Genomic DNA, 21821 nt, shown 5'->3' on the forward strand with positions numbered 1-21821 from the left:
AAACATAAAAACCAGACATTTGGTTAACTGTTTTATATGACAATATGTATGTGTTTTACGTTGTTATATGAGTTGGTGTCCCCAAAATTATGCATAACGTTTTTTTTTTTCAACCTTTTATTCAAACATAAACAGAAACACATTCGGTATAATAACACCATCAACTACTGGCCAACAAATACAAAATTAAAATATCAATGTCGGCATAACGTGTGTCGGCTGGCAATAGCATAGCAATGCTGTCTGTCACTCACTCACTCACTCCTGAAGACCAATCAGCAGCGCCAGCGAGCGTTAGATGGAGGAGGGACTTTACGAGTTAGTGACGTAATTTTCCGTTCATGAACGAATCAGTTCACGACCGGGTGAGAGACTGTTGTCAACGGATCAGTGTGTAAGTGTTGTATTATAGAAAGAAATGTGTTACCCGAGCCAATTATTATAATATATAATAATTTGGAGGGGTGGGGGGGGGGTTGTGTAGTTGTATTGTTTGATGTGTATGGGTTGTTTCCACTGGATGTAAAAAAAAACAAAAAAAACAAAAAAACGTATAAGTGTGTGTGTGAGTGCGTGTGTGTGTGTTTTAGGGGGGATTCATTGAACGATTCGTTTTAACAAATCTTTTGAGTGAACTGATTCTAAAGATTCATTTCACCTAAAAGAACTGGAATGCACATCCTACGCACATAAACCGCTAGATTTCCGGGTATTCTGTGATTGGATAAAACGCTTCTGCTGTGACGTAGGTTATTTGTTACTTTCGGATAACCTGTGATTGGCCAACGCGTCTCACACTGACGTATGAGTCAGTCTGCATCAAAATGGCGATACACCTGTCTCTATAACGGTGATCGGCTCTATTTTTTCGTGATTTAGTTCATTATCACGTTCTAAACCGAGAGAGAATTATTATTAGAGGGCGCCTCCGTTCACCATGTCTACGGAGGAGCTTTCAGCGTCGGATAGCGAGGCCGCGCTGGCCGGCGCCGGCGAGCGCTGGGCGCCGGTGGGCGCGGTGGCCAACCCCGAAGAGGAGCGCGCGAGTGGCGGTCAGCCTCGGCGGACAACCTCGGTCGGCGGAGGCGACGTCGACGACGAAATGGCAGGGCGGCTGAGGAAGCTGGAGGAGGAGCAGGAGTTACTCAATTCGTCGCTGCTTGCGCTCACGTCGCACTTTGCCCAGGTGCAGTTCCGACTCAAGCAGATCGTCCACGCGCAGAGCGACGAGAAGGAAAAGATGCTCACGGAGTTGGAGGAGTTCGCCTTCCGGGGATGCCCACATGTGCTCGGCTGCGGGCCCCGGGACCCCCAGCACCTCCACAACACGGTGAGCGGGGGAAAACGCAACATTTCATTTGTTGTCATGCGAGACTTTAGCTTCTTGTGTTTACTTTCTTCGGCTTTAGACACGCCTTTAAGTCATGTACTACAATTAATTTATACATACAAAACATGTTCGATTTCGTCTCCTAAGATAAACCAATGCTGGCAATACAATCAAAAAACGGATAAATGAATAAATGAGACTTTTGAGCGAAGGGCGTCCATGTCCGTGTCAGCATGACGTCACATGGCAATAAATAACGTCAGACTTAAGCGGCTTTCTGCGTCGCATGCCTTCTTTTTCTCTTCTTCTATCACTGTATCTCATCTTGTGGTTTTCAGTCTTACCTTGCCTGAGAGCACCATCAGGAAGTCTGAATGTCAGTAAAAGAAAATATGCAGATGGTTTCTTATTTGATGAAGGCTGTTGTGTACTCAGCCAGTGTTTACTTCCTGTACTTCATGTCTTTGCTACCTTCACACATGCTTCACCAGCAGGAGGACCTGGTGAGTTGTACTACACGTTTGTCTCCATTTTCATTTGAAATTTCCCGTCATTCATTTTTGTATATTTTCTATGTACAAATACGCTCAAAATATTTTCACGCTTGCAACAAGGTTGTTGCTGCTTTTTTTTAAAAATCTCCCTTTTCAAAGGTAGTAATGCTCATTTTTGACTCTGTATTAATTTATTAAGCATGGTGCCAGAAGTAACTGCACTGCATCATACATACTGAGAGCTGTTCCCATAGGAACCTTAACTTGACTGACTACCAGGGGGCAGTATACTACCAATAAATGGACCCACACAAAGAAGAGTTTCACACCCGACTGATCTGCCTGTGACTGTTGTCATTGTCTGTCTATATGCGCTGCGGCACTATTTGTGTTTAAATGCCTGTGGTTTGCGTTCCAGAGCGAACGGGAGAAGCGAGAGCGTCTGGAGGCTCAACGGGAGAAGCAAAAAGATCTCATCGTCCAGCTCAAGACGCAGCTGGATGACCTGGAGCGCTTTGCCTACCAGGAGGGCAGCTACGACTCGCTGCCGCAATCGGTTGTCATGGAGCGGCAGAAGGTAAGAACGCCGATGGCCACTTTCGCTTCCTGCAGTAGTCCTGCGGGGAGAATGACGAGCCCTGCCGAGAATGGTCGGGGGAAAAAAAACAAGTATATTGACGACACCCTATTGGAGCTGAAGTATTTTAGTATCGAAATGGTAACCTCAGACGAGGCAATTTTGCGATCATCGAACCTGCGTTCACCTATCACAATGTACACTATTACTCTCCTAATTGTTTGTAACCCGCCGCTATGATGGTTAGGTCATCATCGACGAGCTGATCAAGAAATTGGACGTCAACCTGAATGAGGACATCGGCAACCTGTCGCCCGAGGAGCTGCGGCGGAGAGTGGACACCGCCATCGCGCAGATCGTTAACCCAGCGCGGGTGAAGGAGCAGCTGGTGGAGCAGCTCAAGACGCAGATTAGAGACTTGGAGATGTTCATCAACTTCATTCAGGGTAAGCAGCAGCCTCGTATTCCGCACAACATTGTGGAGGTTTGAGGGACTAAGCGCGTTGCTCTCTTCCCAGATGAGGTGGGCAACCCTCTACTGGGCGGCGACGATAACACATGCGGTCAGCAGCCTCTAGCTGCCTCGGCCAAGTCCAGAACCCCCAGAGGAAAGAGGACTGGTGAGTCTGACTGGTACTCCAGGCTTTTCTGGTTCTGTTATTTTCCATTAACGGATTGATATTGTCCGCTTGTCTTCACCAGCGGACCCGGAGCAGGCACGGAGGATGCGTGAGACGGGCCTGCAGCTGATCCAGAAGGCTCTGGCAGTGCTCCAGATCTTCGCCGTCAGCCAATTCGGCTGCTCCGCCGGCCAGGCTCCATCGGGCGTGTGGCCGCAGGACTCTGCGCAACGTGACTACGGTCCTCTGCTCCGCCGTCTGGAGGCCGCTGTGGACAAGGTCCGTGTGCTGGGCTCGCGCCACCAGCCCGGCACGGACCACGTGGTCAACTACACCGGGAACTCCGCTCTGGGACCACGCGACGAGCTGACCACGTGCGTACGCAAGGACCTGGCCTTGGTTCTCAAAGACTTGCTGGCTCACGGTCTGGTGTCGCCGTCGCAGACCGTCAGCCTCGTCCTGGCGCCCATCTCCTGCTTTCTGCCCCACCGGACTGCCGGCCCCCAAACCATACACCCCTGGGAGCTCTTTGTCAAGTACTACCACGCCAAAAACGGCAAGGCCTTCGCAGAGTCGCCTGCCCGCCAGCTCTCGCAGTCCTTCAGCCTGCCGGTAGGGGATGGTCCGGTGACCGTCACCCCCAAACAGTCCCTGCTGTGGGCCATCCACACAGTTCTGAAGGAGCACGGGCGCTACAAGCGAGGCCCCGACACGGAGTTCAAGGCACTGGTGTGCATGGCGCTCAACGAGCAGCGGCTGGTTTCGTGGCTCAACCTGCTGTGCAAGGCGGGCACGCTGGTGCACCCACACTACCTGGCCTGGAGCTACATGGCGCAGACCGGCTTCGAGGGCGCCCTGCGCATCCTGGGCCGCATCAGCCACCTCAAGTTTGACCTGCCCGTCGACCTGGCCGTGCGGCAGCTCAAGAACATCAAGGATGCTTTCTGAGCACGCCTGACCGCCGCTATCAATGGAGAAGGCCAAATCACAATTCAAACAATTATCAAGTATTATGTGATTAAAATGAGGGATTAAAATGAGGGATCTTAGGTTCTGTACTTACATTAACTCGTTTTGAAACGTATCTCTAATTGAGCCAGTCAATCTTTCCTGTCTGAAAATCAAACGCGGCCCTCGAGCACCCACCCAGTGACAGCTTTCTGATTATCCTCAACATTCTGCTACTGACAGAGTACAAAAGTATCTCGACCCTCATGGCTGACAATCCACAAATGAGGAGGCACTTGCACAGTGACTGACTTTGCTGCTTTTCTTGTTTCATTGAAAAATATTTGATGTGATATGACTGTAGGTATACCATATTGGTTGTGTCAAGTCTATCTTCTCCTTGAATGTAAACACCGTCGTTGCTATTAAAGTGCTACCTACACACGTGTCGTATGTTTTAAAGTGCTAACAAGGACACGAGCAACAAGTCAGACCAGAAAAGTAGAAAATGTTGTGTTATATTATTGTTATTATATATTCTATATTGTTACTTATGCATAGAGATGTATTCGTTTATTGGACCATATCAGCATACTTGTAAAAGCAGCTGTGAAATGGGAGAAACAGAAATGTGTACATATTCTGTTAGTTTAGAGCAGGGGTGTCAAACTCATTTTTTTCACGCGCTGCATTGTAGTCATAGCTTCTTTTGGAGGGCCATTATGACTGTTAACCCAAATAAATGTATGAGCAGCTCATATAATATAGAGTAAAAGCTACAAAATAAACTGACAAATAATTTTCAAATCAGATGAGTAAAAACTGGTCAAATATTTAAAAAAAACATATTAAAAGTGAAGACAATTTGCAATTCTAGTAATGACATGAATTTGATGCACAATTTGTCTTCACGGGCCACATAAAATGATGTGGCAGGCCGTATCTGGCCCTCGGGCCTTGAGTTTGACACCTGTGGTTTAGACAAACTTGTATACATTTTCATGTTCAAATGTGTAAATCCTCTTCTTATTTTATATAAACATGACTGCTCAATCAAAAGCGCGGACACAACACGTGCAAACGCACACACGCGCGCATACACACACACACACACACACACACAGGGGGGTTACTTCCCAAATGCACATTGATACCAAATGGTCCGGTGACGCTTTTCCGGCGGACAGTATAAAACCTTCTGACCTGGAGAATGGGAGTTGTTGTATCATCTGCTGCCGTGCCTCGCGTACTGGCCGCCATTAAACAACCCAAAATCTTGCCAATAAAGAACCAACTGTTACTCCACATCTTTGTTTTCCTTCCTCAACAAAGGACATCTCAAACAACACTCAACTGCTGCCAGGCCTGAATTGTGAAAATTTAGCTATTTATGTTCTTTTCCATCCATCCATCCATCCATTTTCTGAACCGCCTAGTCCCCACGGGGGTCGCGGGTGTGCTGGAGCCTATCCCAGCCGTCATCGGGCAGTAGGCGGGGGACACCCTGAACCGGTTGCCAGCCAATCGCAGGGCACACAGAGACAAACAACCATTTGCACTTGCACTCACACCTAGGGACAATGTGGAGTCTTCAATCGGCCTACCAAGCATGTTTTTGGGATGTGGGAGGAAACAGGAGTGCCCGGAGAAAACCCACGCGGGCCCGGGGAGAACATACAAACTCCACACAGGGAGGGCCGGAGGTGGAATCGAACCCAGATCCTCCTAACTGTGAGGCGGGCGAGCTACCCAGTGCGTCACCGAGCTGCCCTTGTGTTCTTTTCATTTTAAAAAAAATAAAATAAAAATTCTAAACACAAATACATTGACATGTAAACAGATGAAATGTGATCAACTCCTCAGCTGCTTCTGTCAGGATCGAAGTGGAAATGGAGCAGGACGACCAAGTGCAGCTTGGACCAGGGTTTATTGAAGAACGCAAACTAACAGACTCGGCAACTGACATGACTTAACAAAACCTAACAACGTGACTGACCAAAAAGACGTGAAACAAAAAGACAGGGTGACATTACCAATGACAGGAACAGGAACCAAAAAGATATCATAACATGAACACACAACATAAATCCAACACCGAACAACCACAACCAATGATCCGACAGGGAGTGAGGGGCAGACAGGACTTATATACACGACAGGTAACGAGAGGCAGGTGGGAATAATCACACCGATCATGGGCACACAGGAGGGGAGGGGCGAGCACACAGACAGAAACCAAGACAGACACATAGTGGAGCAGTTGGGGACAAGACGTGACAGACGTGGGCCTATCCACAACACTTCAACGAAAACAAGTTCATGCAGTTTGCCTGCACATTCTTCGCCACCCACCAATCCACACGAGCACTCCAATACTAGATATTAATATGATATAATTATAAGTTTAACACTTAAAAATATGTTTGCAAACTGCCGAAAGCACATTTCCCTTTATTAACAACGTGACTGACCAAAAAGACGTGAAACAAAAAGACAGGGTGACATTACCAATGACAGGAACCAAAAAGACATCATGACATGAACACACAACATAAAGCCAACACCGAACAACCACAACCAATGATCCAACAGGGAGTGAGGGGCAGACAGGAGTTATATACACGACAGGTAACGAGAGGCAAGTGGGAATAATCACACTGATCATGGGCACACAGGAGGGGAGGGGCGAGCACACAGACAGAAACCAAGACGACACATAGTGGAGCAGTTGGGGACAAGACGTGACAGCTTCTGGGTTTTCTTGCTTCTTTTCTGTGTCTTTTACTTCCTAAACCCAAAATACTTCCAACAATAAACTGTACACCCTTCACATACAATTAAAAGCATAATTTAAGCATATTCACATTGTATTTACATACAATTAAAAGCATAATTTAATCATATTCATTACATCTGCACCATTTTTTTGTGTGCGTGTGTGTCCTTTTTGTTGAACTAGCACGCATTTCCGTTACTGGATCAATAAATTGTGCGCAACACCGCGTTGGTCTTGTTTATAAGTATATTGAATAAGATCATAGGGATTCTTTAACTTTGACGGCCGCTTTTGTGTATTTTTCGAAGCTTCTTACGTGATCGAAATAAAGAGCCCGAATCCAGCCAAGCAACAAGCGACAAATATGTAGACTTTCAAAGCACGACTTTGTTGACTACGACGAGGCCGATGACGTTCCTTTGCTACCCTTGTGCTGTTCTCGGGCTGACTGGCGGATTGTCTTTATTTACGTTGTTTAGCTGGCGCGCTCGCATCTCTTCACACGTCCAGCTCCCCGACGGACAGGACAAGACAGGACAAGACAGGAGAAGACAGGACAAGACAGGAGAAGACAAGACAAGACAGGAGAAGACAAGACAAGACAGGAGAAGACAAGACAAGACAGGAGAAGACAAGACAAGACAGGAGAAGACAAGACAAGACAGGAGAAGACAAGACAAGACAGGAGAAGACAAGACAAGACAGGAGAAGACAAGACAAGACAGGAGAAGACAAGACAAGACAGGAGAAGACAAGACAAGACAGGAGAAGACAAGACAAGACAGGAGAAGACAAGACAAGACAGGAGAAGACAAGACAAGACAAGACAGGAGAAGACAAGACAAGACAAGACAGGAGAAGACAAGACAAGACAAGACAGGAGAAGACAAGACAAGACAGGAGAAGACAAGACAAGACAGGAGAAGACAAGACAAGACAGGAGAAGACAAGACAAGACAGGAGAAGACAAGACAAGACAGGAGAAGACAAGACAAGACAAGACAAGACAAGACAAGACAAGACAAGACAAGACAGACAGACAGCTGACTTCCGATCCGTCTTCGAGAGCGACAATGAAACTGGACCTCAAGCTCCTGTGCTTGGCCCTCGTCCTCTGCCTTAAGCAAAGTGTGCAAGGTACGGCCGCTAACTGTGGACTCAACGTGTTGTAAACCACCCACCATGTGCACAAGTGGAATGTTTTTTTTTTTTTTTATTGATATATTTTAATGGTTTTGTAAACGGTTTTATGTCATGATTTTGTCAGTCGCGTACCTTATCTATTCTATTATGTGCTCTTTCCGCGTAATCAATTTCCTGCCTCATTTCTGATACATTTAGCTGAACAAAGAGAATACATTCCGATTTTTTGAACATACTAAAATAGTAAAGCGAATGACATTTTTGCGTTTACAAAGGAAACATGACGTTGCAGGGGTGAAAATAATGAAAGTTTAAGTGGGTTGGGGTTTTTTTTTCAGAGAAAGGGAGGGGGCGGGCAACCCCAAAACTGATTCAAAATCAATTTGATCGAGGGTCACATCAAAATTTTTTGCTAAGCATTACAATGTACGTACACTTCTCGTTCGAAACAAGAGAAGACATGGAGGGATGTTTAGCTCAAACAAAACGAGAAAAAATAAGATAGGAACAAGTGGAGATGAATAATTTTCTTTCAGTGAGTGAGTGAGTGATGGCCACTATTGCTGTTTTTGTACTGGCAGAAGAAGCTTCACCGTGCACAGGCCAAGCTAATGGCCAGGAGGTGACGTGCAAAGGCAAGCCGGCAGGAGAACTCGTGTTAAAAGCCACTGGCGCTAGCAGCACTGTCACCTGGAAGAAGGATGGTGGCCCAGCTATCCAAAACACCCCTGGCGAGTACCTGAAAAGTGGAAGTAACGAGGACACTCTGAAGATCCTGAACCTGAAGGACGGCTCCGAGGGAACATACGGCTGAGGCCACTGGCATGACAAAGCAAGACTTCAAAGTCCGAGGTTTGATGTTTGCGGAAAAGCCGCTGGCCACATGAAAGAAACCTTTGTGTGCACCATTTCTTTCCCACAGGCAGACAGAACGCACAATCACGCACACCAATTAAATGTCAACAAATGCAGTTCGGGTGAAAAGTTGGCAAGTTATGCCCCAAAAGCGCTCCAAAAACTCCAATTCAGTTGGCTTCCAAAAACACTTGAGCAAACATTGACTTGGCTTTTGTCCAAAATAGCAAAATCTCAGCATCTATGAGTTGCTACTTAGTGTCTTTCCTAGTATGTGTCCTTGTACTTTGCACGGAAAGTGTGTGAGACTTTGGCCAATCCTGCTTTTCTTGTGCTGGCAGTGGCAGACTGCTTTGGCGGCACAACAGCTGCGACGTGCGAGGGCCCTCTGGGAGGAGCGCTCAAGCTGAAAGCCAGCGGCGCGACCGAAACTGTCACCTGGACGAAGGATGATGGCCTAATTGACGACAACAATGAGTACAAGAAAACGAAGTAACAAGGACAACCTGAAGATCCTGATCCTGAAGGAGGACTCCAAGGGAACGTACAAGGCCAAGGCCACTGGCATAGCAACACCACAAGTGTTCAAAGTCCAAGGTGTGATGTTGTCCGAAAGGCCGCTGGCCACATAAAACCTTTGTGCGCACCATTTCTCTCCCACAGGGCACATGCAGACAGAAGGCACAATCACGCAAGCCAATCAAATGTCAACTAATGCATTCCAGAGAAAGGTTGGCAAGATATGACCCTAAAGCATTCCCAAATACCAATTCAGTCGGCATCCAAAACACTCGAGCGAATATTAACCTCTGTGTCACGGTCTGGTGTATCATGGAGCAGGACGACCAAGTGCAGCTTGGACCAGGGTTTATTGAAGCAACTCAAAAGGCAAACTGACATGACTTAAACAATAACTTGACTGACCGGGACGTGAAACAAGAAGACAGCAGGACATGACGGCATCAAGACAGTACGACAACACCGAACGACAGCAACCAATGATCCGACAGGAAGTGAGGGGCAGACAGGACTTATATACATGACAGGTAACGAGAGGCAGGTGGGAATAATCACACTGATCATGGGCACACAGGAGGGGAGGGGCGAGCGACCTGGGAGACAAAACCGCACTCGGGCGGCGACCTGGGAGACAGAACCGCACTCGGGCGGCGACTTGGGGAGACAGAACCGCACTCGGGCGGCGACTTGAGGAGACAGAACCGCACTCGGGCGGCGACTTGGGGAGACAGAACCGCACTCGGGCGGCGACTTGGGGAGACAGAACCGCACTCGGGCGGCGACTTGGGGAACCGAACCGCGCTCGGGCGGCGACTTGGGGAACCGAAGCGCGCTCGGGCGGCGACTTGGGGAACCGAAGCGCGCTCGGGCGGCGACTTGGGGAACCGAAGCGCGCTCGGGCGGCGACTTGGGGAACCGAAGCGCGCTCGGGCGGCGACTTGGGGAACCGAACCGCGCTCGGGCGGCGACTTGGGGAACCGAACCGCGCTCGGGCGGCGACTTGGGGAACCGAACCGCGCTCGGGCGGCGACTTGGGGAACCGAACCGCGCTCGGGCGGCGACTTGGGGAACCGAAACGCGCTCGGGCGGCGACTTGGGGAACCGAACCGCGCTCGGGCGGCGACTTGGGGAACCGAACCGCGCTCGGGCGGCGACTTGGGGAACCGAACCGCGCTCGGGCGGCGACTTCGGGGACAGAACCGCACTCGGGCGGCGACTTCGGGGACAGAACCGCACTCGGGCGGCGACTTGGGGAACCCAACCGCACTCGGGCGGCGACTTGGGGAACCCAACCGCACTCGGGCGGCGACTTGGGGAACCGAACCGCACTCGGGCGGCGAACCGCATTCTGGCGGGTACTTGGGGAACCTGAACCGCACTCTGGCGGCAACCCTAACATGAACCGCACTCTGGCGGCAACCCTAACATGAACCGCACTCTGGCGGCAACCCTAACATGAACCGCACTCTGGCGGCAACCCTAACATGAACCGCACTCTGGCGGCAACCCTAACCTGAACCGCACTCTGGCGGCAACCCTAACCTGAACCGCACTCTGGCGGCAACCCTAACCTGAACCGCACTGTGGCAGCAACCCTAACCTGAACCGCACTCGGGCGGCAACCCAAACATAAAATGCACTCGGATGGCGACTCTGGAAGTCCGTACAGCAATTGGCGGCGACTCTGGAAGTCTGTACCTCGATCGGCAGCAACTCTGACAGTCCGTACCGCGATTGGCGGCATTTCAGAAGGCGTGGCTGTGCGTAGCGGCAGGAGCCATCACGCGCGCAGCAGTGGGAGTGGAGCCAGGTGCAGCTGGCTCAAAGTCCGGCGACAACCGCGGGTCCGGCGTTGCTGGCAAGAAATCTGGTGACGCCCGCAGGTCCTGCAACGCTGGGATGGAGCCCGGTGGTGGCCGCGAGTCCGATGGCACCGGGGGGCACTCCGATAGCGGCCGCGGGTCCGGCGTCGCGGCAGCGAAGTCCGATGACAGTCGCAGAGGCGATGGTGCCGGGAGGAACTCCGATGGCGGCCGCGGGTCCGGCGTCGCGGGAGCGAAGTCCGATGGCGGCTGCAAGCCCATGGCAACAGACACATAGTGGAGCAGTTGGGGACGAGACGTGACACTCTGATGTTGCAGGAAAATTAACTCACTCGTGACTTTTGTCGTGCAACAAAATTTGTTTTTTTCGTTCATCTGTGTTGATTTAATTGGCAGTGTGGGTGGGGGCATGAATTGGCCCGTTGAGCACTTATTTTTTAGGAACTGCACTCAGGCTCACGTCTGCTTAAGCACTGCATGTTAGGGCCTTCTTTGGCGGCCGCCTCTACTCTATTCCCCACAAAATTGGCGTAACATGAGCACTTGACCAGGTGCAAAAGTGTGCGGCAAGTTCAAAGCTGACGTGTTTGGTTTGCTTCTCCCAAGTGACCACCGGCGCTGACAAGAACCCCACAGCCTCCATCGGCAAAGACAAGAAAGACGAGAGAAGCGGCGGCAGGGCCCTGTCATACTCACCTGCTCTGCTGGTGACTGTCACCTTGGACCAACTGCTGCTTCAGCTGGCCAACTAGAAGACAGCGAGCAGGCGCGGCGAGCGGGTGAGCCCACAAAAAGCATAGCCGGCCTCGTGACACATTACTACATGAAGTAGACATGTAAAACTAATATAACATTTGCAACTTCCTTTGTGAATTGCTCTTTTGATTGAACTCGATTGGCTAGCTGTCATTGGGTGTGCTTCTTTTTGCACTTCAGTCTAATAAAATACTCAAACCACCACGTGCATGTTTTTTTTTTTTTTTTCCTACGCAGTCGAATAAAATAATCAAACCGCCACGTGCATGGTCTTGGTCCAAATTCCTTGTTTGGCACGCTCAAACATGGTGAATAAAATTTTTTGAATCTTCCCCCACCCCTTCCCGAGCGCTTTTCCCTCACGCGCAGCGCCGCAGGCGAGCTGAAGCTGACCCCGGATGGATGGCCGACCTCTGACGACCGGACGTCGCACAACCTGGCTGTTGAGCAATTTCGCCAAAGTCACGTTGCCGAGCCAAGCCCGGCCGGCCTTCGTAGATTCAACCATCCGAGCCCACCGCCAAACGGACACGATAGAACACGCGCCTTGAGTGCAAACTGACTGCAGTGTGAAACAAAAAGGAAGCCACAGTGTTCCTACTTATCCAAGTAATGCCTCTAGTCCCCGTGTCCAAAGCCATCCACTCCGCCGTCTTCTCCAACTTCCAGACCAGTTGAGAGGAAATTTGCAATATGCGGATTTGTGTGATGGTGTCAAATTTCTTGTACTCAAAATAAATTCAAATACATGGTGAAAACATTCCCAAGATCCCTGATTAACATGGTTAAACAAGACCAAATTCATTCAATGATAACTCAAGTTTAGTTTTGTGATGACAAATGTAAGTTTATTGGAGGCTATTTTTTTTTTTTAGAAAACTGTTTTTCTGGTTCTTTGAAACGTGGTCATATTTTGAAAGGCTTAAGCATAGGCGATATAAAAGTGATCATCAGATGCAAGTGTTTGAAATTTCCGGTCCCATCAAAAAGAAAGGAACTTCAATTTAAAATGATCAATGATATTGACCCAACTAAGACACGTTTGAAGACAAAATTTAAAATGGAACTGTTTTTTGTGAAGGTGAAATTGAAGATTTAGACCATCTTTTCTTTTACACAGCATCACACAGAGACTGCTGGTGTCCTTCTATCGGTGCTCCATAGAGAGCATTTTCACATACTGTATATGTGTTTGGTACACCAGCTGCACTGCAGCTCAGAGGAAAAAGCTCCAAGGGGTCATCAACACAGCACAGAAGATCGTTGGCTACACAAAACCCGCTGTCTCAAAAAAACAGAACATTATAAAGGACACTTCCCACCCTGGCCACTCCCTTTTCAAACTGTTGCCATCTGGCAGACGCTGCAGATCAATTAAATCAAGGACCAGCAGATTTGCTAACAGCTTTTACCGTACTGCAGTTGTCACACTAAATGCTGCTAAAAAAAAAGATCATCTGCTTTAACGAGCTGAAACACAGCGGTGAGCAGAAGAACCGCTGTCATCTACATGTTACTTTTACATGGCTATATTATAAAACGGCACATTTTAACTATGCAATATGGGGGTGTGCAATTACATGTCTTTTTTAACATAAATATGGGGGTGTGCAATTACATGTGAAGAGAGAGCAACAGCAATGTGTACATGTTCTGTTAGGGTTAGACATCTCATGTACGTTTTGATGCTCATATCTGTACAATTCTTTTTATTAGTTTATATAAACATAACTGCTCAATCAGAATACGAATACAACACACATAACTGTATGAACACACACACACACACAGGCACACACACACACGGATGCCGACTGACTCCGTTGTTATTGTATTTTCGTTACTTTGAGGATTGTATTAAGCCCTAATCCTGCCTCCAAAGAAAGCAAGTGAGTGCAGTAAAGCCATCCTAAAACACAAAGACGCTCTTGAAACAATGCGACAATGAGCGCCCGGCGCGCCGCTGTTGCGCAATCGGACCAACTTGAGCTCCCTGCGCACTTAGGTCCACTTAAATTTTGGAAAGTACATCAGGACTTTAAAAATATTTTCTAAATTACAGCGACGGATCTGTCACAATAATGCGACCAGCGTGGTGCAGTTCTGCGGTCGGCGGCGCGCTATGGTTGCGCGTTCGGCGGTGCGCTGCAGTTGCGCAATCGGACAAAATTAAGCTCCCTGCGCACTTAGGTCCACTTAAATTTTGAAAAGTACATCAGGACTTTAAAAATATTTTCTAAATTTCAGCGACGGCTCTGTCACAATAATGCGACCAGCGCAGTACAGTCGCACAGTCGGCAACGCGCTACGGTTGCGCGTTCGGCGGCGCGCTGCAGTTGCGCGATCGGACAAAAATGCGCAAATGAAAAAATGCTTAAAAAAGGCGTTTTTTTTTTTTTTTTTGTCCTGGAACGGATTAAACACTTTTCCATTATTTCTAATGAGAAAAAATGGTTTGGAATTCGACCAATTTGCTTCTTAAACCGCCTTCTGGAACGGATTGTGGTAAAAACCCGAGGCTCCACTGTATACATAAATGTCACTTCTTTAAAATAAAAACAAACATTCTTCATTGGGAGAGTGATCTGAAATCCTACGTCAATTCCTTAAAACTCATTAACACCAACAATACTGTAAAACTGACCTCATTTATTGAAATGCTGTTTCTGTAAGATGTTTGCTCTGGTTGTATATTCTTTGGATATAAGATGGAGTCGCCCTGTAATGTGTTTTTTTGTTTGTTGTTGTTGTTTTCTGGTATTGTGGATGTCTCATTTTTTTTCTGCTTGTGGTTGTTGATGTTATTATACCTAATGTGTTTGTGCTTGAATAAAAGTTTGAACTTGGAAAACACAACTGTTAACTGTCAGCACACTGTTTTCCGACAAACCAACTGCTTTACGGCAGTGACGTCACCCCTCGTACCGGGACCGAAGGTCACATACGACAGTTACATATATAAATAGAACGATACATAATCGCATAACATACAATCGGATCAATTTAATAAAATACAGCTAAAACGTCTTACAACTGGCCACGGAAAAAGCAACTAATTTATTTCCGGAAGTGACGTTTCCACGTGCGGGTCAAGGTTCGTAAAAAACTCCACCACTTCCTTTCCTACCAGCGGAGGCCGTCGAAACGCTTTCAGTGAGTCTGTTTTCTTGGGGACAATCTTTAAACATCGCATCCCGTTTGGCACATTAAAATATTTCATCGTACTGGACATTAAGTAGACACTCTACTGCACCTAACACGATTGATATGTTCGCAAATACACGTCTGTTTTTTCGTTCCAATGAGCGTTTACGACTGCGCTTAGATTCAGCGGCGTTGATTCCATCATGGCAGCCTTCCTGTTACCACATTTATGCTACTTGACACTGCTTGCTTGCCAATAAATATATATCTTTTGACTTGTACCAGATCGAAAACGTGTTATTCTCATTTCTATGAAGTTAACGTCGCACGGGTCTCATGTTTGTACTTGTTAGCCACACGATAGCTAGCACCAATTTAGCCATAAGCGACGTATATTTTACGCGCAGTTCCTTCTTCCTTCCTTCTACTCGATTACGTGTTATAATGATGCGGCGATGCCTCGCTGATGGCTTATTGTCCACCGTACAGAAATGGGCAAGTTCATGAAACCTGGGAAGGTGGTCATGGTCCTGGCTGGACGCTACGCCGGCCGCAAAGCTGTCATTGTTAAGGTAAACACACACACAAGTTCTAAAACGACCACCAACTTAAGCATTAGATTTATGTCAAGGAAGAAGCTCGTTGTAGATTGCTCAACGTAGCTGCCGTAAAACAACTGAAATAAAGACAACTTACCATTTGAATTAGTAGCAGAAAGATGTTAATTGAGCCACAACATTGCAGAAATGTTTCGGCATTGTGCTGACGTACATTGGTTTTAAAATTCAAATAGGCATATTCTTTTTGCTTTGTATATAATGACTTGCAGCACTGCATCTTACAAAGTTGTGGAACTCTTCTCTGTGAGCATTTGTCTCGTATTGCCGCCATGTGGCAGAGGTGCACACCATAACAAACTTTTATCGCAAGGCACAAAATGTAATTTGAAATTTGAAAAGTTTCTTACATGAAGCGCGTCTCCATCTTGTGTGAATCAGAATATCGACGACGGCACGGCCGACCGGCCTTACAGCCATGCCCTGGTGGCCGGCATTGACCGCTATCCCCGCAAGGTGACTGCCACTATGGGCAAGAAGAAGCTGGCTAAGAGGTCCAAGATCAAGGCTTTCGTTAAAGTCTTCAATTATAACCACCTCATGCCCACCAGGTTGGTGCTCTGGCTGCACCTTTGGTCAGCCTACTTGGGAAAACACTTTGCATTTGGAGGTTTAAAATGTTTTTGTTGCATAGATACTCCGTGGACATCCCCCTGGACAAAACTGTCGTCAATAAGGACGTCTTCAGGGATCCTGGGCTAAAGCGCAAAGCCAGACGAGAAGCAAAAATGAAGTTTGAAGAGAGGTGAGCTTCCTTTTCCGAAAAGTTCTAACCTGTTAAGTTCACCTTGGTGTCATCTTGATTGGGTCCACTGCTCTTTTGCAGGTACAAGACAGGCAAGAACAAGTGGTTTTTCCAGAAGCTCAGGTTCTAAAATTCTGTCAATTCACTAATAAAACTGTTAAAAAAAGTATGTGCTAAGCCTTTTGTGATCAACCAAGAGTAATATTTTCCACAACTTCAGTAGAAGTATTTTTTTTTTATTATACTTTTAGTTTTAAGTCATTTCAATTCCATCACAATTTGATTTTGTTTGATATTTAAGCCACAATTGTAAAATTTTAAACTGGTAATTGTACTGAATAATTAAAAAAAAACTCTCAAGTATATTAAAAGGTCAATCATTTTACATGTTTAACATTTTGTTTTACAGTAATAAGTTGTTTTGCAAATAACTTGCATTACACAAATAATGGCTTGTTGGTCCATTTTCAAAGTAAGAGCAGACTGGCTGGTTGTTTTGCAAATAACTTGCATTACACAAATAATGGCTTGTTGGTCCATTTTCAAAGTAAGAGCAGACTGGCTGGACTTGAATGCGCTTTAATGTAAAAATAACGCAGACTAAACATAAAGAGCACATCAAAAGAACAGCGAAAGGGCTGATTACTGAGCGGAAGACGCGCTGACCTGCCAAACGGCAGTCAGCAGGCACTTGACGAGAGTACGTGGAAGACAGACTAAACTAATGACACTGAATTGTGCGGACAGAAAATTGATCATTTAAAAACATCTAAAAAAAAAAACAAACAACACAAAACAGTGCAGACGGCCAACATCTGTTCACACCAATCTCCATTTTGGGCCTTTTTGTGCACAGCGGCTCGTCGTCCCAGCCGACTGGGAGTGCAAAGTGGCCACTTTCGTCCACAGCAACCGTTTCAAAGCAATGCAGCCCAGCACTCGCGTCCAGAAGAGCTGCAACTTTGTGCTATGGTTGTATTAGTCTATTTAGAAAGTGGAACCGTGGTGTTGCATCTTGTTCTTATTGCTCCTAAGTCTCATCTCTACTGAGTGGCGGGAGTGCATTAGTGGTTTGAGAGATGGGAGGAAAGAGAGAAGGGGGGGGGGGGAGTGGTCCAAACTGCTGATGCTACGACCTTGTGCAAACCATTTAAGAGACCAAAGGTGCCCAGTCGCTGCACTTGCGTCCGTACTGTGAAAAAAAGCAAAGGATTTCATCTCATAATTGTCATTAAAACAACTTAGACTTGGCAGCCATATTGTTCATGTAAGCACACCAGCGAGGTCACGCTTGTACCGTGGCACTCACCTGAATATCGGTGAGCTCTTTGTAGAACCTCTGAGCCAGGTCGGGTCCGTTCTGCATGGTTGGGATCTGGTATGTCTGAGAAGAGAGGAAGGAGAGTCATGGATTTGTTTTGGACACAAGGGGGAGCTCACAACCACCACCAAAAATCAAACAAGCACACCTGGCCCTTGTAGAGGAGGCTGCCGACTGGACACACTACGCAGGCGGTGCCGGCGCCAAACACCTCCAGGACACGGCCAGCGTCCAGCGCGTCCAGCAGCTCCTTCATGCCCATTGTGCGCTCCGTCACTTTGAACTCACCCTACGCACAAACTCAACAATTTTTCCAACCAAAACATTTGAAGGAAGCAATATGAGGAAAAACTGACCCAGTTTCTGGCCAGGTCCAGCAGAGACTGCCTGGTGACTCCAGGAAGGATGATGCCGTCCAGGGGCGGAGTCACTAACTCTTTCTCTACAATACAGAAAATCTCGACGGATCGGTCCAGAAGGAACTGAATCGAGTTTATGTGACATGGCTTGTGTCAACGCTTTGAAATATTGCCATTGGCTCATTGTACCTCCATTGTGATCATTCCAGTAGATGAAAAGGTTCATGGTCCCGACCTCGGTGATCTCCTCGTTGTCGCCGTACAGCCACAAAACTTGCTGGCAGCCGCGCTCAACTGCCTCATTCTGGACCGCGATGGTCGGGCCGTAGTTTCTGCGAGAGACGCGTCGGTGGCATGAAAAAAACCCCATCATGGTTGGATGTCGACTTATTATTAAGATTCTGGAACCCACTCCGGATGAAGTGGGGTCCCACTATACTGTCGTTTAGAGCTTTTCCGTCGAGGCGACTCACCCTCCCATCTTGTAGGCGCCGACTCCGCCCTGCCAGGCGCGCACGAAGGACGGGTCAGCCAGCAGCGAGACGGGGTTGAAGGAACCCGTGGCGAAGTACGGCCCCACCGGGCCCACGATCACAAACAGCAGCGCCTGGCTGGCTCGAGTCACGCCCAACGACGGCTGACAGATGGACCGGCAGTGAAAATGTTAGATCCCGACACATGCAAAAATAGACGCGAGATGAGATGTGCCTCACCTCTGTGCCAATGAAGGTGGGCCGGATGTAGAGGCTGGCATCCTGAGAGTAGGGAACCCACTCCTGGTCCAACTCCACCAGCTTCTTGATGCACTCCAGCAGTTCACCTTTGTCAAACGTCTGCAAAACAAAACAAGCGGCATCAAAAAATATCGATGGCGACGACCAAAGGAGCGCTTTGGCGCCGGCTCGGAACTCACGGGCAGGCAGCTGCGCTGGGCGCTGCGGTGCATGCGCTCCATGTTGAGCATCGGTCGGAAGAGGCGCACGCGGTTGTCCACGCCACGAAACGCCTTCATGCCTTCGAACAGCTGACAAGCAGCGCCACCACAACGACACAAGAATGTAAATAAATGCAACACATTACATTTAGGGTCAATTTCATATCTATTTGTACATTGTTTTGATAATGTAACCTTTTTTTCAAGCGTACTCTTGAGGTGGTCTTTTTAATTGTATTAAAAAAAATGCCTGCGATTGGCTGGCAACCAATTCAGGGTGTCCCCCGCCTACTGCCCGATGACGGCTGGGATAGGCTCCAGCACGCCCGCGACCCCCGTGGGGACTAAGCGGTTCAGAAAATGGATTGATGGATGGATGAAAAAAAAATGCTTTAGCTACATGTAATAACACAACTGACCTCAATGGAGTAGTGCAGAGCGGAGCTGGCTGGATGCAGCGAAAGGTTCTGGAAGGGCTTGATGCGAGGCGCATCCCAGCCGCTGTTAGCCGACCATGAGACGGTCAGCATGTGGTCCGAGAACTGCTTCCCGAACACCAACGTGGACGGGTCGGGCTTGGCCGCGCCTTTGGTGTTGCGCTCCACGATCAGGTCAGCGGCCTGCGGCGGCACCGCCGTGGCCCAGACCACAAGCACAGTGATTGATTGCGACATGGCCATGCTCGCTTCATTTGATTTGCCACAATTACGTTGCATGAGCGAGACAAGTAGAAGGGACACGCTCCAAATGCAACCACATCCAAGTAGCAAAAAAATGCAATACTTTCTTTTACATAAAAGGTTGCTTTTGTCCAAGAATTAAAACAAATCTGGAAAGATTTTTTTTTCCTTAAAACATCCAACTTTATGATCACTGATTCCACCTTTACGTTTGTTTCTCCCCCCCCCCCCCCCCATGTGGCCCTTCTACCATTTTAGCCATTTCAAAGACGAGCATCAATTAGCACGAATTAAACAAGAGAGGAGAGGGCATAAAGAAAAGCAGAACATCGGATTAAAAGGGGAGACACGTGAAAGGTTCCAATGATGCTTTGCGGCCCGTTACCTTAAAGGAGCTGGCGAGGCGGCGCGACGTCAAGGCCACAGGAAGCGTCAGACACAATCTCCCGTGGACCACCTGAGCGACACATAAAGGTCAGCAGAGGTGAGGCAGCTTGTTGCGTGCTCATCTAACTGGTAGGTGTGCGCTGCTCTTGACCAATCCGATCGCGGCGTGCCACCGCGCTATAAATAGAAACCTGGCACACTTCCCAGTGGATGGAGTGAGTGATCACCTGACTTGACTTGTTTGCTTGAATAGAAATAAAGAGTATGAGCCCAATTACTTGCATTTAAGTATTTTGAGTCTTGATACTTGCTCATGAATTTCTGCATTACAATTTTGATGAAAACGTGTTTGTTTTTGTGAAATATTGTAAAACTATTTTTTAATAGCACAGACTACATTTTACTCCAACACAACATTTCCTCTACAAATTCACATTTCTTTGGAGAAAAAGAGTTGTACTGTTATAAGAATAGAGCAATTTTTAAAGGAAAAAAAAATGAATTTTTACAACAAAGAGGAATTTTGTGGCTATAATATGTAATTTTGCGAGAAAAAAAATTGTAGTTTTCCCAGATAAAAAGAAATTTAAATAGTTTAATTGTAGCACAATTGTACTACAATATCGATTAAAAAAATACAAATGTGCAAGTTTTTTCAGTGACCAAAGTGTTATATGTTTCTATTTTGGAAGTTGGCCGTCAATTTTATTCACGCTTCAAAATCAAAACATAACAATTGCGTTTATCAACAATTTGAATTAATCACATCTACGGTTCATACATAAAATTTATATGCAATATTAATACGCGCAATAGAGCATTTTATGTAATCTATAAATGTGTCAGACTTGTTCCCAACCGCAGTCTGTCGGTGTATGATGCAACTTTTTATTAGCGTTGCCTATTACTGTGGGCAATGACGTCATGGCACGCCGAATCAAACAATGAACCGTGACTATTCGTGCACGATCTTTTGTTAATGTCATCGAGTCTTCTTTTTTGAGCTTTTGGACAGAAACGCGAAAATTCCCATGTTTACAAGTGGGATTCCGTCCGATGTCCCTTTTTGTTTTATAGGTCGGCGGACACAGTAGCTCCAGTGAGGCAATTGGAACGCCTTTTTATCGCCTTTCATCTTGGTTATCTTCATTTGCTCGCTATCGGTGCGCTTGGAGTAAAGCATTAACCCAAGAAGGTCAACAGATAACGACATTGCTCGCCTTTGGACTCACCGATCGGAAAGCTGCCATTGCTGCTCTGCTGTGTGCTCACTGATTATTTACTCGTGTGGAAACAAACGCCTATAAGTTCCGTTTTTCAGTGTCACACCTTCAGGGACATTATTTCACTAAACAAACACTTTATAATATAATTCGATTATTATCCTCTCAAGCTTGGCTACGAAACGAAACGAAACACTTGTAGGGTGAAATTAGATTTGCGGTGTATGTTTTGGGCCAACGACACAAATTCCATTGCTGAACCGCGAAGGAGTGACTCGAGTGTCACTTTTGATTGGCTGTAGCCTGCCTGAGAACTGGTAGCTGATTGGCTAATGGAGGGGCGGGGTGCTGAGTGCCACATAAAAAGACCTCCATTTGTGTCCCCCTCCAAAATTTAACGTTTTATTTAAAAATATTACTGACTGAAAGCATTTTATTGATAATTTGTAAAGTTGAAATTTCATCTATTGTTAACTGCTGCAAAAAGTTTGAAACCGTGTTTTTTTTATTTTTTATGTTAAAATGTGCTCAATCCCATCGAGTGTAAAGTTTAAGCTTCAAATGTGTAAG

The 21821-nt window shown here is 47.1% G+C and overlaps 3 protein-coding genes and 1 long non-coding RNA gene across 4 annotated transcripts; 3 read left to right on the plus strand and 1 right to left on the minus strand.

The window, feature by feature from the left end:
• The first annotated feature begins 740 nt into the window (after window positions 1–740).
• Window positions 741–5274, plus strand: rundc1 (RUN domain containing 1). The gene is made up of 5 exons (XM_049744966.2): window positions 741–1330; window positions 2243–2401; window positions 2649–2847; window positions 2920–3021; window positions 3104–5274. The coding sequence occupies exons 1-5, from the start codon at window positions 938–940 to the stop codon at window positions 3967–3969; spliced, it is 1719 nt and encodes a 572-aa protein (XP_049600923.1). The 5' UTR covers window positions 741–937; the 3' UTR covers window positions 3970–5274.
• Window positions 5275–7774: 2500 nt separating this feature from the next.
• LOC125983251 (uncharacterized) lies at window positions 7775–12045 on the plus strand. Its single transcript, XR_007486662.1, has 2 exons — window positions 7775–7882; window positions 11692–12045. It is a non-coding gene; the product is annotated as an uncharacterized lncRNA (long non-coding RNA).
• Window positions 12046–14834: 2789 nt separating this feature from the next.
• On the plus strand, window positions 14835–16516 carry rpl27 (ribosomal protein L27). Its single transcript, XM_049743993.2, has 5 exons — window positions 14835–14994; window positions 15475–15557; window positions 15984–16153; window positions 16237–16347; window positions 16429–16516. Exons 2-5 carry the CDS (start codon window positions 15477–15479, stop codon window positions 16475–16477), a joined length of 411 nt encoding a protein of 136 aa, XP_049599950.1. The 5' UTR covers window positions 14835–14994; window positions 15475–15476; the 3' UTR covers window positions 16478–16516.
• A 394-nt stretch (window positions 16517–16910) lies between these two features.
• bcat2 (branched chain amino-acid transaminase 2, mitochondrial) lies at window positions 16911–21484 on the minus strand. Its single transcript, XM_049743992.2, has 11 exons — window positions 21261–21484; window positions 20027–20098; window positions 19381–19581; window positions 18941–19051; window positions 18741–18860; window positions 18501–18664; window positions 18217–18359; window positions 18025–18110; window positions 17817–17957; window positions 17657–17731; window positions 16911–17539 (listed from the first exon to the last, which is right to left on the minus strand). Exons 1-11 carry the CDS (start codon window positions 21276–21278, stop codon window positions 17498–17500), a joined length of 1173 nt encoding a protein of 390 aa, XP_049599949.1. The 5' UTR covers window positions 21279–21484; the 3' UTR covers window positions 16911–17497.
• Between the last annotated feature and the right edge of the window lie 337 nt (window positions 21485–21821).

This window comes from Syngnathus scovelli, chromosome 16 (genome assembly GCF_024217435.2).
Source record: "Syngnathus scovelli strain Florida chromosome 16, RoL_Ssco_1.2, whole genome shotgun sequence".
Taxonomy (NCBI): domain Eukaryota; kingdom Metazoa; phylum Chordata; class Actinopteri; order Syngnathiformes; family Syngnathidae; genus Syngnathus; species Syngnathus scovelli.

Excerpts from the sequence above, each read along its gene's own strand:
- rundc1 (XM_049744966.2), top strand. The coding sequence starts at position 938 with ATGTCTACGGAGGAGCTTTCAGCGTCGGATAGCGAGGCCGCGCTGGCC. Across the intron at positions 1,331-2,242 it reads CCCAGCACCTCCACAACACG|AGCGAACGGGAGAAGCGAGA; the intron begins GTGAGCGGGGGA and ends TTTGCGTTCCAG. Across the intron at positions 2,402-2,648 it reads TTGTCATGGAGCGGCAGAAG|GTCATCATCGACGAGCTGAT; the intron begins GTAAGAACGCCG and ends TATGATGGTTAG.
- rpl27 (XM_049743993.2), top strand. The coding sequence starts at position 15,477 with ATGGGCAAGTTCATGAAACCTGGGAAGGTGGTCATGGTCCTGGCTGGA. Across the intron at positions 15,558-15,983 it reads GCAAAGCTGTCATTGTTAAG|AATATCGACGACGGCACGGC; the intron begins GTAAACACACAC and ends TGTGTGAATCAG. Across the intron at positions 16,154-16,236 it reads AACCACCTCATGCCCACCAG|ATACTCCGTGGACATCCCCC; the intron begins GTTGGTGCTCTG and ends TTTGTTGCATAG.
- bcat2 (XM_049743992.2), bottom strand. Across the intron at positions 19,582-20,026 it reads GCCTCGCCAGCTCCTTTAAG|GCCGCTGACCTGATCGTGGA; the intron begins GTAACGGGCCGC and ends GTGCCGCCGCAG. Across the intron at positions 18,111-18,216 it reads CTGGAATGATCACAATGGAG|AGAAAGAGTTAGTGACTCCG; the intron begins GTACAATGAGCC and ends TCTGTATTGTAG.